This window comes from Acipenser ruthenus, chromosome 1 (assembly GCF_902713425.1).
Source record: "Acipenser ruthenus chromosome 1, fAciRut3.2 maternal haplotype, whole genome shotgun sequence".
In the NCBI taxonomy this organism is placed as follows: domain Eukaryota; kingdom Metazoa; phylum Chordata; class Actinopteri; order Acipenseriformes; family Acipenseridae; genus Acipenser; species Acipenser ruthenus.
In genome coordinates, this window is record NC_081189.1 from 33,430,102 (window position 1) to 33,443,942 (window position 13,841).

Genomic DNA, 13,841 nt, shown 5'->3' on the forward strand with positions numbered 1-13,841 from the left:
CAAAAGTTAGAGTAATTTAACAAAGGCATTATCCTTTTAAATTTATTTTTTACCTTGGAAACTGTCATTAAAAATACTGGGCTGCCATGAAGTTGCTTGGCTTGGGATACAGTATATACCCACACAGGCTGTGGTTTATCTAGCGTAAGTGGTAGGCTGATTTTTGGAAATCACACTTTTGAAGTCCAAGACATATGCATATCACATTGTTAATTAAATACAAGCAGATATAAAGTTCTGTGTTTGATGCCTCAGCTCATTCATTCATTTATTCCGCATTGCTTGTTTCGATAAAGCGTATGTGGACACAGTTTAGCAATGTTTGCCAGCCCTATGTGTGTGTCAATATTATACTTGTAATGTATATTTTAGGCCTACTTTATATTCAGCCCCTGACCGCTAACACAAGGTATAGACCAATGGAGGTTTCGTAGGAAGCTTGGAAGGCAAACATCAACAACATCTCCTTTTTTGTTGTTTTTTGTTTTCATTTACTTTTTATTTGTGTTTTTTATTTTTTTATTGTCTGAAGATAAAAACCTTCTTAAATGTAACACACACACACACACACACACACACACACGCACACATATATAGAGATAGTGTAACAGTGTGCAAGCTGCCCCACCCCCCACAAAAAAAAGATTAGGTTAATTTCAAGCTGATAAATCAATGTTTTGGTTGCCTGAAAAGGCACATAATTTGCTGTTTGTTATGTTGCAGATAATATTAAAGCCATGATGACATGCAATACTTTTGCTAGGGTAGAAGATATCATTGCTGTTACATGCAAATGTTTCATTACTGGTTCTTTTCACCAGCCACAGATGGGATAAAGATCTATATCTAGGGGACGTGGAGGGAGGTCACATAACAGCCTCATTTATTTATTTATTTTTCCCTGCCCATTGTATTAGTGTGAATTAGGAATTATTGAATACAATTAGTGATTTAAGTGGACTGGCAGAAGCTGTCAATAAAGTCAATCAATCAGTCAATCAACCAGAATACAAAAAGGGTGAAGCTGAGCCTTAACTGGTTCGCCACCCCTCTTCATCCATTACAACTGGAATATCCTTCTGGGTGTGGAGGGCAATAGCATCCTGTCCTGAAGGCTTGGACGCCTCTAGGGTACCTGCCAGGACAGAAGGGGGACCCCTGGGCTAAACCTAAAGTCTATTTCCATAACTCAAACTCTCCTTGAATTGTATTAATTGCAGAAATGCAGGATTTACCTGTGATTACCAGTTAATATAAATGATGTCAGTGTACTCTGACATTATTGTATAGTTTTTTGGGGGATCAATGGATTTATTGTATGAAGTACTGTATTGTATTGTTTACTTCATATAATTCAATACAATGTTGTACTTTTATTGCACACAAACAACAATTCCATCTCGGGTTTCTGTGACATCACAGAAACCATAGATGGAATTATTTTCCTGTAACTCACTGAAGCCCATCTACATCTCTCTCTCTCTCTCTCTCTCTCTCTCTCTCTCTCTCTCTCTCTCTAGTTGTATTCTTTTTTTTTTAGCTGTGCTTGATTACATACATTTTTGAATGCAAGAAGAAAATTAGAAGATATACATTTACACTTCTGGGATGTGGTTTGTAAAAGATATATTTTTTATTTTTTATTTTTTTAATGAATACATCAGGTACACCGTATTATCCATAGCTCTGAAAAGATCAGAAAAAATAAGAATGTGTGGATTCAAATACACCCATCATTCATATTCACAAACATCATTGAAGAAGTATGACAAATATCACCAAGTTTAGACAGTACATCCAAACGTTTAGGACTAGTACAGTAATAGACACTAAACAATGCAATGACAGAATAAAAGGCTTTATTTTAAGAGCCGTCACAATAATCAATTTAACGCAACAGTTTACAACGATTAAACAGTTTACAATTTGTATATAATTAAGTTACCGACAAAGAATGCTAGCAATAACAAAAAACAATGACGAGATCACTTTTTTAATTGTTAAGAAATTGATCAATTAGCATAGCGAGGAGGCGTTATTGCTACACAATATTTATTTATTTATTTATTTATTTATTTATTTATTTATTTATTTTTAACTTACTGCAATATTTATGTGAAGCGTGATGAAGAATCATTGACGATCAATATCCAGACTGTATTTTGTCCAATTATTATTATTATTATTATTATTATTATTATTATTATTATTATTATTATTATTATTATTATTATTATTATTATTATTTATGGGGATTTGTAATATGTATTACAAAAATCATACCTTTACATTACGAACCTGGTTTTGGTCGACCAAGTAGAAAGATGGGTCAAATTGCAGTTTATTACTTGGGTTTATTTCATTTAATAAACTTTCAATGTCCATTCAAAATAGCCGTCTGGCTTAATAAAGCTAATACCGACGTTGCTCCGTGGTACTGTTCGGGAGCATGTCGTATCTCCCGTTGTAAATGGCAGCTCCTGGTGGATAGAATACGAGCCCCGGTTCCGCCGGGGTTAATGGGACTAGCGCGTTCCCCTGGTCATCCTGCTCTGGCTTCGTGGTGGCAGTGAATGGTCGCATATTGGTAACAGTGGGAGAAGTGATCTTCCAGAACAGTTTTCTTAGCGCCTTTCTAAACTCCCTTCTCATTAAACAGTACAGAATGGGATTGAGGCAGCTATTGGAGTGTGCCAGACAGACAGTTATGGGGAAAATGTAAGCTTGGGTTGTGTAGTACTCGTAGCTGAAATGGACCACGTTGAGCTTGACCAGGATACCCCATGCAGTCAAAGCCTGGTTCGGCAGCCAGCAAAGAAAAAAAGAAAGGACAACGATAGTTACAGACTTTGTCACTTTTGATCTTCTTTTTGTACTGGACGTGTTAACGTTTTTGTTGGTGATAAAGCGCAGCAACAGCAGGTAGCACATGGTAATGATGAATAAAGGAATGACAAATCCTAGCATTACTTTTTGAGCGTGGTAAAGTCCCAACCAGAACTGGGCGGCGCCGTTTTGGTCGGGAAACTTTACTAAGCACAGCTCTTCGTTTGACACAGTAGACGTTGTAGAAAATATAGCATGAGGCAACGCGGCCAGGATAGCCGAAATCCAGATCAGGACACTCATCCACTTTGCAGAACAGCCAGGGGGTCTCCTTTTACTCTTCAGGGCAGATGCTACGGACCAGTATCTGGCCACACTCATAGCAGTCAAAAAGAACACGCTTGCATACATGTTCATTGCAGTGACATAAGACACTATCTTACACATGGCTTTGCCAAAAAGCCAAGTGAAATCTAACGCATTTTCTACAGCCCAGAACGGTAAAGTCAAAACGAACTGGAAGTCTGTCACGGCCAGGCTGGTCACGAACAGGTTAATTGAGGATTTCTTCCACCCTTGTTTGGATTTCATGAGGTACATAACAAGTATATTGCCAACGAGCCCCAAAGCACAGACGACAGAGTAAACAATAGATATGAATATTCTTACGGCTGCTGATCCGTCTCCAAAAAAATCGGACTTATCCAAATCCAGGTATTTAAGCAGATCGCTCCATGATTGGTTTGTTCTGTTGGTAATGGAAGTTCTGTCATACGGAGTGCTTGGAAACATTCCCAGGAAATCTCCCTCTATAGCTTCTTGCATGGCTGATGTGAAAGATGCATTACTGTTGTTGAATTGAGCAGCCATCCCATTTTACACTCAAGCAGCACAGAGCTTGGAGTTTGTATTGTTTGCGATGCGTTATGCGTGTTTCACTGTATACAAAAAAGCTTTTTTTATCCAGCCGAGATGCTTAAAATCGTTCATGATGATCTTTAAAATGTGATACAGCCGAAACTTAATTCTTTTTAGACTTCATTTTAACTTAAACTTAAATTACTTTCAATCAGACCACTCTAAATTGGCATTTTCTTATAACGAAGGTAAATCTATACACATACACGTTTTCGTTCTTGTCAGGTACCAGCAGAATTCTAAGATAGAATCAAACTGTGAAAAAATATTGTAGGATCGAATTCCGTATTATTGCTTAGGGCATCTGGTTTCTTCTAAATACGTATTCAGTGGTTTCCCAGCCATCTACTGTATGACATTGGTTGCAAATGCACTTGTCCCAGGCTTGTCAAACACATTTCATCCGTGCACTCTCTCTGTTCCATCCCACTTATCACCCACTTTGAATGAAATCATCTGTTTGAGATTGAGGTGCGTTCTGTCTTTTATCTCGGTCCTTGTGCAGGCATTGGTTGGATGCACTGTTAGTACGCACGTGTACAGGTCTCGCGGAGCTATCCAGGGTGCTGAAATACACAACTGTAAAATTAAATGTATACATTTCTACTATTTACTCGATCGTTCTCCATTTCTCTTGTGTAAACATATACAAAAAGCATACACATTGTAAATTACGTTTTTTTTTAACGAATTAAACATGAATCTTATGCAACAGATTATAAAAAAAAAACATTTTAGTGTTTATATGTTTTACACAGACATTTTTATTTTTATTTTGATAACACATGATTTTTGTGGGTCTGACGTTTAAAACAATTAAAATATGTTTATAAGCTGTTCCAAAAGCTTTGTTTGATTCTTAACCACTGGGTATGATAATGTACAGTGATACGTTTTAGATAAGTTGGTGGTTTTATTCCCTCAATACATTTCACTTTGCACATGCTTCATGCTTTTTGAGTAAAGTTGTGAGCGAAATATCAAGCAATTTATTATCAAAGGTTCATTTCGGTTACTGTTTTTGTTTGCCACTTTAACTACAAAGTCCCTTCTGCACTTAGCCTATATATGAAATGATTGATGTACAGTAGATTCTTACAGAAGTATGACATGTTAAAAAAAATCAAAATATGTAATACACACGTAAACAAAACACAAAAAAATGAAACTGATGACAAAAGGAATGAACGATACCACTGTGCGCTGTGTTGTTTTGATTAGAAAAGTAATATTTGCTCACCTAAAATAATCATTTAAAAAAGAGGAGAAAGCAGTAAAAAAAAAAAAAAAAATGTGGTGAAAAAACGCATTTGCTTACAAATATTGAAGGTCAAACCATGTCCAGCAGAATTCGTGAACGTTGTTATTGTATTACGAGTCCTACAGAGACGTGACAATCTGACCCTTTCTAGAATCGCTCGGTTTAACCATTTGAGGAACAGACGTTTCTGAAATTGGGTAGCTGTTACATCTTTATGAAACTAAACAATCAGATTGTTTGTCCATTAAATGGGTTTATGATGTTTGTTTGCTTCTCTGTCAATATTTACACATGGACACACAGGCTGGGGAAATTAATTATAATAATAACATGCATTTAGTTATTACTAACCAATAAATGAAATACATTCATGGCTCAGTTGCAACAAAACAAGAACCCATTCTGTAATTGTTCTTTACAACAAATTGAGTATACCTCAGCCATTCTAAAATATAAAACAGTTTGCATTATGACCACACCATTTGTGTTGTCGCGGTTAATTTCAGCTCACAAGTCACCGGGTGCTTGACCACTTTGCTGTTCTGGGGGAAACCAACAACTTCGGTGAAGTGAAATGTGGCAGAACTCTCATTGTGGGTCAGTAGAGGGTAGTGTTGCTAACGTCATTTGAATCTAAGATGTTTTTTTTTTATTTTTTTTTTTTACTTTTAACAGTTTCTTTCTAATTAGTTTCTTTCTAAGAGTGCTCTCTCTCTCTCTCTCTCTCTCTCTCTCTCTCTCTCTCTCTCTCTCTCTCTCTCTCTCTCTCTCTCTCTCTCTCTCTCTGTTTATTCTGAATCCTGGTGTCATTTTAAAACAACAATTACTTGGCAAGGTCTTTTAGCCTTTGAATTAACAGCACTGTAAACAGACGCCAGCAACTAAGATTCGTGGGCTATTTTTTTCTCTCTAGAACCAGTGAAGTAAAGCATATATATTTCTCTAACAAAGTGGCACTTACAAGCATGTTATGGACGGATGTATCGACAGTTAAAACCTTGGGAAGCATGTAAGCAAACCTTACCTTAAACAAGGTTTACTTCCTGATAAAGCATATTCTAAAATAGCTGTTTGTTTTAATTAGATAGCCGGGACCCTTTTTGAATTTAAAGTGGTCTAGTGTAAATGTAGCTATTACCAGTATATACAGGCAAACATGAAAAAAAGACATGCTTTGAAAAAAATAGAATGCCCAATTATGTTACCTCACTGCAGCAACTGAGTTGATCCCTGGACCAATCCAATCGCCTCTAGCTCAACAGCACATGTCGGCAAGCTTGGAGCACCTAGCCATTAGGGGCCGCTGTAGAGATGATTCCCTGCAGATTTTGCTCACCCTGCGCATCATGCCTTTCAGGTAGTAAAAAAAGTTTGAGTGAGCCAAGTAGGAAAATTATATGTTGGTATAAACTTGGACATATTGGTGAGAAATTGCAGCCTAACGTACCAGCCAAATATTGAGCTTCATTGATTACAAAGAAATACAGTGATGCCATGGCTGTTTGGCAGTAGTATCATGCTGACAGATACCCTGCATGACAATTATTCTATCCATCAATCATTTGTTTTTCAGGGACTGGTTTGACTAGCTTATCACCTTGGCTTCATCAAGTTGAAGCCCTACAGGATACACTTACCTGGTTTCTTCGGGTGAGGCGACCCCATTCTTTATTTTTTGTCAAGTCAATGTATTTTACGCACAAAGCCTGATCTTGTTTGGACATTATTCTAAATTGCTGCGGTTACTAAGAGAGTGCTTAGTTCAGCTTTTTATATTCACGGTGAAACTAATCAAAAAATAAACTTTCGTAAGCTTCTGTGTGTGAAATCTGAATTCATTTTTCAATTAATTAATTTTATTTTCTGCAGCATTAGGGACATTTGTGACAGAAACTGGAATGAGTGAGACTTGAAACACTAAAACATTCTATAGTTATCCGCAAGTGGGCAATGAATAATGTGGTTGATAAATACATTTACTCCCACATAACCATCCTTATTACCGAATGCAGTGTGTGTGTGTGTGTGTGTGTGTGTGTGTGTGTGTGTGTGTGTGTGTGTGTGTGTGTGTGTTTAATGAGAACCACTGCAGTGCCCGATCTCCTGCTCACTGTCAGCTAATGCAGATTAAAGCTAATTCAGATAAAGAATATACCAGGTCTCATGTCCCTGAGGTGGCATTGCTTTCACTGGCATTGTTTGGGTTCTTTCATATTTAAGAATCATTTCCTGTGGCGTTTCTTACGGTTTTACTGCCCTGCGTCAGTGAGATATACTGCTTGTTGTATAAATCTGCCAAAGATGACACATTGTTCAGTTGTCTTCACCAAGCACAGATAATTGGGCTTGTTTCACTGTTACATTCTGGCTTCTACAGGTCTGTTTCGCACCTCTTGAAAGATGGAGGGGGTAGCTATGCTGCTAGTACAGAAGATTTGTTTTGATACAATAATGTTTCAATATATTTGAATGCTAGAGGGTTTCATTTCTGAATGTATGCAAAAAATGACAAACATTGCAATAATGAATTTCCACTAATCTCATGAAAATTGGTATGAAATTGGTCTTGACAAAAATGTATTTGAATATATTCCAATCTGGATTATTGCTTAAATAGGAAATGTCTCAAAAAAGGATTAAGCAAAAGAATATATATAAAATTGAGCTGTTCATGTACTCTTAATCTTCTTGTAAGGCCTGTTACAAACAGCTACTTTCCTTTAATTGATCTAATTTAGCCCCAATTAAAAAATACCTTCATTATTATACTGTATTTATGCGATAACAAAGCATTCTTAAAACTGCTGATAGAAGTAGAATTTAAAACTTAAAATAAATACATAATTTACAAAATACATCCCTTATTCTGAATCAAGTTATAGTTCAATTTAAAATACTGTATCAAATAACAAATGTTCTATACATTCTCTTTCTTTACACATTTGTTCCTTACATGGTCTACAACTGCATTGTACCATGAGTATTGTACTTTTACAAGTACTAGAGTTACAATCTATTAAATAATGATTTTATTATTATTATTATTTATTTCTTAGCAGATGCCCTTATCCAGGGCGACTTACAGTCGTAAACAAAAATACATTTCAAGAATCACAGTACAAGTAATAATACAATTAAGAGCAAGATAAAACACAATGACTTTGGTTCTAGCAAGTACAAGTATGACAAAATAGGAGCAGATAACAGTGTCAGTGATAGTTACATCAGGATGTACTTAAATACAAAATACTACAGATTAAATAACACTTTTGACAGATTACAGTACTCTAAAGTGCAGGATTAAATGCAGTAAATAGGGGGCAGATAAGAGCAAGTAAAGTGCATTTAAGGAAGAGTGATAAGTGTCCAGAGGGAAAAAAGAGGAGTTCTACAGCTGCTGTTTGAAGAGGTGAGTCTTGAGGAGGCGCCGGAAGGTGGTCAGGGACTGGGCAGTCTGTAGGAAGGTCATTCCACCACTGCGGGGTGAGGGTGGAGAAGGAGCGGGCTCTGGAGGCAGAGGAGCATAGAGAGGTAGAGCCAGTCTTCTAGTGCAGGAGGAGCGGAGAGGTCGAGTGGGGGTGTAGGGAGAGATGAGGGTCTGGAGGTAGCTGGGTTCAGTCTGGTCAAGGCATCTGTAAGCGAGTACAAGGGTCTTGAACTGGATGCAAGCGGTGATCGGGAGCCAGTGGAGTGAGCGGAGCAGTGGAGTTGCGTGGGAGAAGCGAGGCAGAGAGAACACCAGGCGAACAGCAGAGTTCTGGATGAGCTGGAGTGGACTGGTGGTGGACAAAGGGAGGCCAGCCAGGAGGGAGTTGCAGTAGTCTAGGCGGGAGAGTACCAGGGCCTGGACCAGGAGCTTGGTGGTGTAGTTGGTGAGGAAGGGTTGGATTCTTCGTATGTTGCTCAGGAAAAATCGGCAAGTGAGTGCCAGAGTGGAGATGTGCTGGGAATAAGAGAGGGAGGGGTCCAGGGTGACTCCGAGGTTCTTAGCTGAGGAAGAGGGAGAGAGTGTGGTAGATTCCAGAGGAACGGAGATAGAGAGATCAAAGGAGGGGGAGGAGGACGAGGGAAAGAAAAGGAGGTCAGATTTAGAGAGGTTGAGTTTGAGGTGATGCGAGTGCATCCAGGAGGAGATAGCAGACAGACAGGTAGAGATACGGGAGGGGATGGTGGAGACAGAGGTGGGGAAGGAGAGGAAAATCTGGGTATCATCAGCATAGAAATGGTATGAGAAACCATAGGATGCGATGAGGGGGCCCAGGGAGCGAGTGTAGAGAGAGAACAGGAGAGGACTCCTGTTGAGAGAGGGCGAGGTGTGGAGGTTGCTCCACGCCAGGTTACCTGGTAAGTGCGGTTGGAGAGGTAGGAGGAGAACCAGGCCAGAGCAATGCCAGAGATTACCAGGTCAGTGAGAGAGGACAATAGAATAGAGTGATCGACAGTGTCAAAGGCAGCAGAGAGGTCGAGGAGAATTAGGACAGAGGAGAGAGAGGCAGCTCAGGCAGAGTTTAGTGAGTTGGTGACAGACAGGAGGGCGGTTTCAGTGGAGTGAGCAGAGTGGAAGCCAGATTGGAGAGGGTCGAGCAGAGAGTGGTTGGACAGGAAAGTAGAGAGCTGGCGGTGTACAGCCCGCTCGAGGGTTTTGGAGAGGAAGGGTAGGAGGGAGACAGGATGGTAGCTCTGGAGGGAGGTGGGGTCGACGGTAGGTTTTTTGAGGAGGGCAGTGATAGTAGAGGCTTGTTTGAAGGCAGAGGGAAAGAGACCAGAAAGGAGAGAGGTGTTGAGAAGGGAGGAGATGAAGGGAAGTAGAGCAGGAGCAGCAGCTTGAAAGAGGTGAGTGGGGAGGGGGTCCAGGGCACACGTGGTGGGTTTGTAACCCTGGAGCAGGGAGGAGAGGTCAGAGCCTGAGAGGGGAGAGAAGGTGGAGAAGGGGGGTGAGTTAGTAGGGGATGCAGTGGGTGCAGGGGTTGGAGCAGGAGGGGGTGTGGGGGAGGTAGAGTTGTTTAATGAATGTTAAGTAATTCTTATTGCACAGCCTCAGAACAAATCACGCAGAACCAATGACAAAAAACAAAAAAAGCTAGGGAAAGGGCACTGAGATACAGCAGTGCTTCCTCGCCACATTAGTAGGAATTTCACAACAGACTTATCTAAATAATCTGATTTATATTGTACATTCTTTATAAATATAAATTATAAATACAATATAAAGTCGAGATATACACACCTACAGACTGTCGCTGATAAAACCACTGAAATGGAATCTCCACCATAAAATGCTTTTGTAGTTCAATGAAAATTGCACCAGTTTAAGAAGGGGAGTTATCGTTGAATGATTGGGTCTGAAAACAGATTGATGAGGAGTCAGTATATTATTAATATTTAAATAATCTAAGACTTAATTATGAACTAACTCCTCAAAGATCTTAGATATTACAGAGGAAACAGAAATAGGTCGCTAATTTAGTATTAGTTCCTGATTTATGTAGTGGGGTCAGAAGTTCATGCTTCCAACAGTCTGATAGAACACCAGGTCTGCATGGCAAATTAAATAGTTCCACTAAAGAGTAAGCAATGGAACATACAGACATTTTTAACAATTTGGGTTCTAAAACATAATATGCAGTTATCTCTTTAAAATTAAATTGAGACACACAAGATCGTTCACCAGGTGCAGTTTGATAGTTTTTATTTTTATTTTTTTTATTCAAGTATATCAGTGAAGAGATTAAGAGTACTTGGAGAACGCTTGTTTAGCTTCATGAATCCGACTCTTTGGAACTCTCTCCCAGCTTTGGTGCTTGATGCTCCTACCGTCGCTCACTTTAAATCAACTCTCATGCTATCCAGGCTCTTTAAGCTTGATATCTGCTATTAGCTGCTGTTTTGTGCTACTATTTCACATATTATGTACTTTCCACATTATTTAATTTATTATGCATTTTTTTGTTTGTTTTGTTTTTCCCTGTTTAGCATGTATTATGCATTTCTCTGTATTTAAATTATTATGGATTTTCTTGTTAATGCATCTTGTAAAGCGCTTTGTGATGGTGGTCCACTATGAAAGGCACTATATAAAATAAAGATTGATTGATTGATTTATTAGTGAAATGAGTACTAAAACATTTGCTATTTGCAACAGGTCAGAGACTACTGCACTATCTACAGTCTGAATTTGCTTTATATCCACTACATTATTCTAGCTGAATAGATTATACCTTTCCAGAACTTTTTAGGAGATGTACGATTTGTATTAAGATCCATATCATGTGCAATTGGTCCTGGATTGCACTGAACATAAATGCAACATTGACATGCAAAAAAAAAAAGCTAAACAAAACATTTGCGAGCTAGCGAATAAAAATAAAACATGTTCGTTTCTTTTAAGCAAAGCATTTGTATTCCAGCTAATCTTAGAGGTTGCCACAGCACCATGCTATCTTCATGAACCTTTTAATCCAAGATGACAAAATGTCATCACTGTGCAAGTGGTGAATTCAAAGGTCTGCAATGTGCAAAAACACCCACAAACTCAATTAAATGATACTGTGTACCAGTGAGTACCTTGTGTATCAGCTCAAGAAAAACTAAGTAATAGAAGGAAATGCAATTTATATAAAACAATACAGCCTACATAAATCACTGAATGTTATAACAAATGCTGCAATTAAACCATTGCTGCCCAGTGTCCAATATATTTGACATATCCTGGACAGTAAAGAGTTAATTTAAAAACTTTTGTTATGACCTACTGTATATATGTAAACTCAATTACTCTATAGAAAGAAAAAATATATTTTCCATGCAGTTCTATTTATAATGGAAAATGGAAGCTTTTTGTGACTAGTGTTAAAAATATAATTAGTATCATTAAATGTAAGATCTCCTTTGATGTTTGCTTTGCATCTTTCTAGGCCAATATATTATAATGGCCCGGTAGAGTCACTATAGTTATGGTTGAGTAGGCAGTTTCATGTTAAACACCAATTTCTGTACTTTAATAACTTTGACCCCGTTCAATGGATTTGCACAAAAGTTTGGATGTGTGGTCCCTTTGGTTAGATCTCTTGATGTGGGCCATTTCATTCTGCTCGGATATGCGGATTCCGAGATCCAGATAGTGTAAACTAAATTAAAAATCTGTGTTTTTTGAAGTTTTTTGCTGTATCCAGCTCCAAAATGGTTTGGAAGTTTTATATATATTTTGAATTATTTTTTAAACCAGAATAAATATCTTTCTGTAAATTAATAGAAAACATTTACTATAGGGTAGGTGTTTTACACATAGAAAAAAAAAACTTTTAACCATAGACTAAACTTTATTTAAATATCACTTTGTGAACTGGCTTTCATCATTTATGTATTTATTCTGTACACATAAATCACTTTTGATATATTTTGGCAATCCATAGAGAATCATCAGGAAAATAGCCTGTTATAAAAAGCTGAAACTGTTCTGGCTAATGGACTGGCACAAAATTAAAATGTAGAGAACTGATGAAGGCATTAACCCTGGCTATCTCTGAGTAAATCACTTTTCAAATCCTCAATTTGCCAGAGCGGCTGACAGTGTAACCAGCCACATGTGACCTGCATGACAGCTAAAAGAGGTGCTGTTTGAGGCCAGATTCAGTGACTTTTGCAAAAGTGTGGAAAATTGACATTTTAAAACATTTTAGTGAGGATCACTGCTCTAAATTACAGTATTAGAAAATAATGAAATTACCTATAAAAATCTGAATGCAATTTAAACATATACACCTGTTGTGGTGTAAATAGTCCTGCATAGTGCATGTTTTGTATGCATTTATGAACCTTAATAAATTAAGGATTGTATCTTAATCATACAGTGAATATGTAAACTACTTAAAAGTGTATTCTTTTTTAAATTTAGAATCTCCAATTATTTTACCTCAATTTTTCTCCCAATTTAGAATGCCCAACTATTATTATTATTATTATTATTATTATTATTATTATTATTATTATTATTATTATTATTATTATTATTATTATTATTCTCTTGTAAACAAAGAACAGTGTGTTCCCCTCCCATCTGTTTCTACCATGTTTTGCTGTCTGCCTTCAACTCGCCCGCCGCGTCTTCGGCCCTTGTGTGGTACACGTGCACATAGTGCTCACGGTACTCAGTAACTACTTTTAGTGTGTTTATATTATAATTGAATTATGAACTTTACTATTGTTACCTGTGATAACTGATAGCCCAGCAGACAGCGAAACACTTATTACCGGTGTAGTGTTAGAAAGTGGTACATCGTCAGAATGTGGTACGAATTCCAAAACTTGACCCGAGTAATGTCAGAAAGCGATACACTGTCACATTGAAAGTGGCACATTGTCAAATTTTGGTACCTGTCCAATCAATTGCGATCTGATGGGTGTTTTCCTATTGTCAAAAAGAGGTACCATTTACCATTAATTATACATTATTTTTTTTGCAAACTTAAACTGGAAACAGACAATCAATTTCTCCAAAAAGAAAAAAACAAGTCAAGACAAAATGAGAAGTCTACCACAAAGTTGCACAAAAAATGTACACGACCCAATGAATTGCATGTGATAAATATTTGCATACTATTTTCTTAATAGTGGAAAAATATGATACATTACATTTAGAACTATGTAAAAGACTGAAAATATGATCAATTCAATTCAATAAGATGTAAAAGACCGAAAACAGCATAACGTACCAGATCTAAATGGGGCCTTCCCTGCTTTCTTAGCGGAAGCTGTTTAGGCATGCACGAGCGCTGTGCACCACTTTTAGTGTATACCTGAAAATAACACAGCGGTTTTACGCACACCCAGCTCGTGC

The 13,841-nt window shown here is 37.7% G+C and overlaps 1 protein-coding gene across 1 annotated transcript; it reads right to left on the reverse strand.

The window, feature by feature from the left end:
* Positions 1-1,625: 1,625 nt before the first annotated feature.
* LOC117409582 (relaxin-3 receptor 1) lies at positions 1,626-4,182 on the reverse strand. Its single transcript, XM_034015853.3, has one exon. The coding sequence runs from the start codon at positions 3,694-3,696 to the stop codon at positions 2,413-2,415; it is 1,284 nt and encodes a 427-aa protein (XP_033871744.2). The 5' UTR covers positions 3,697-4,182; the 3' UTR covers positions 1,626-2,412.
* Between the last annotated feature and the right edge of the window lie 9,659 nt (positions 4,183-13,841).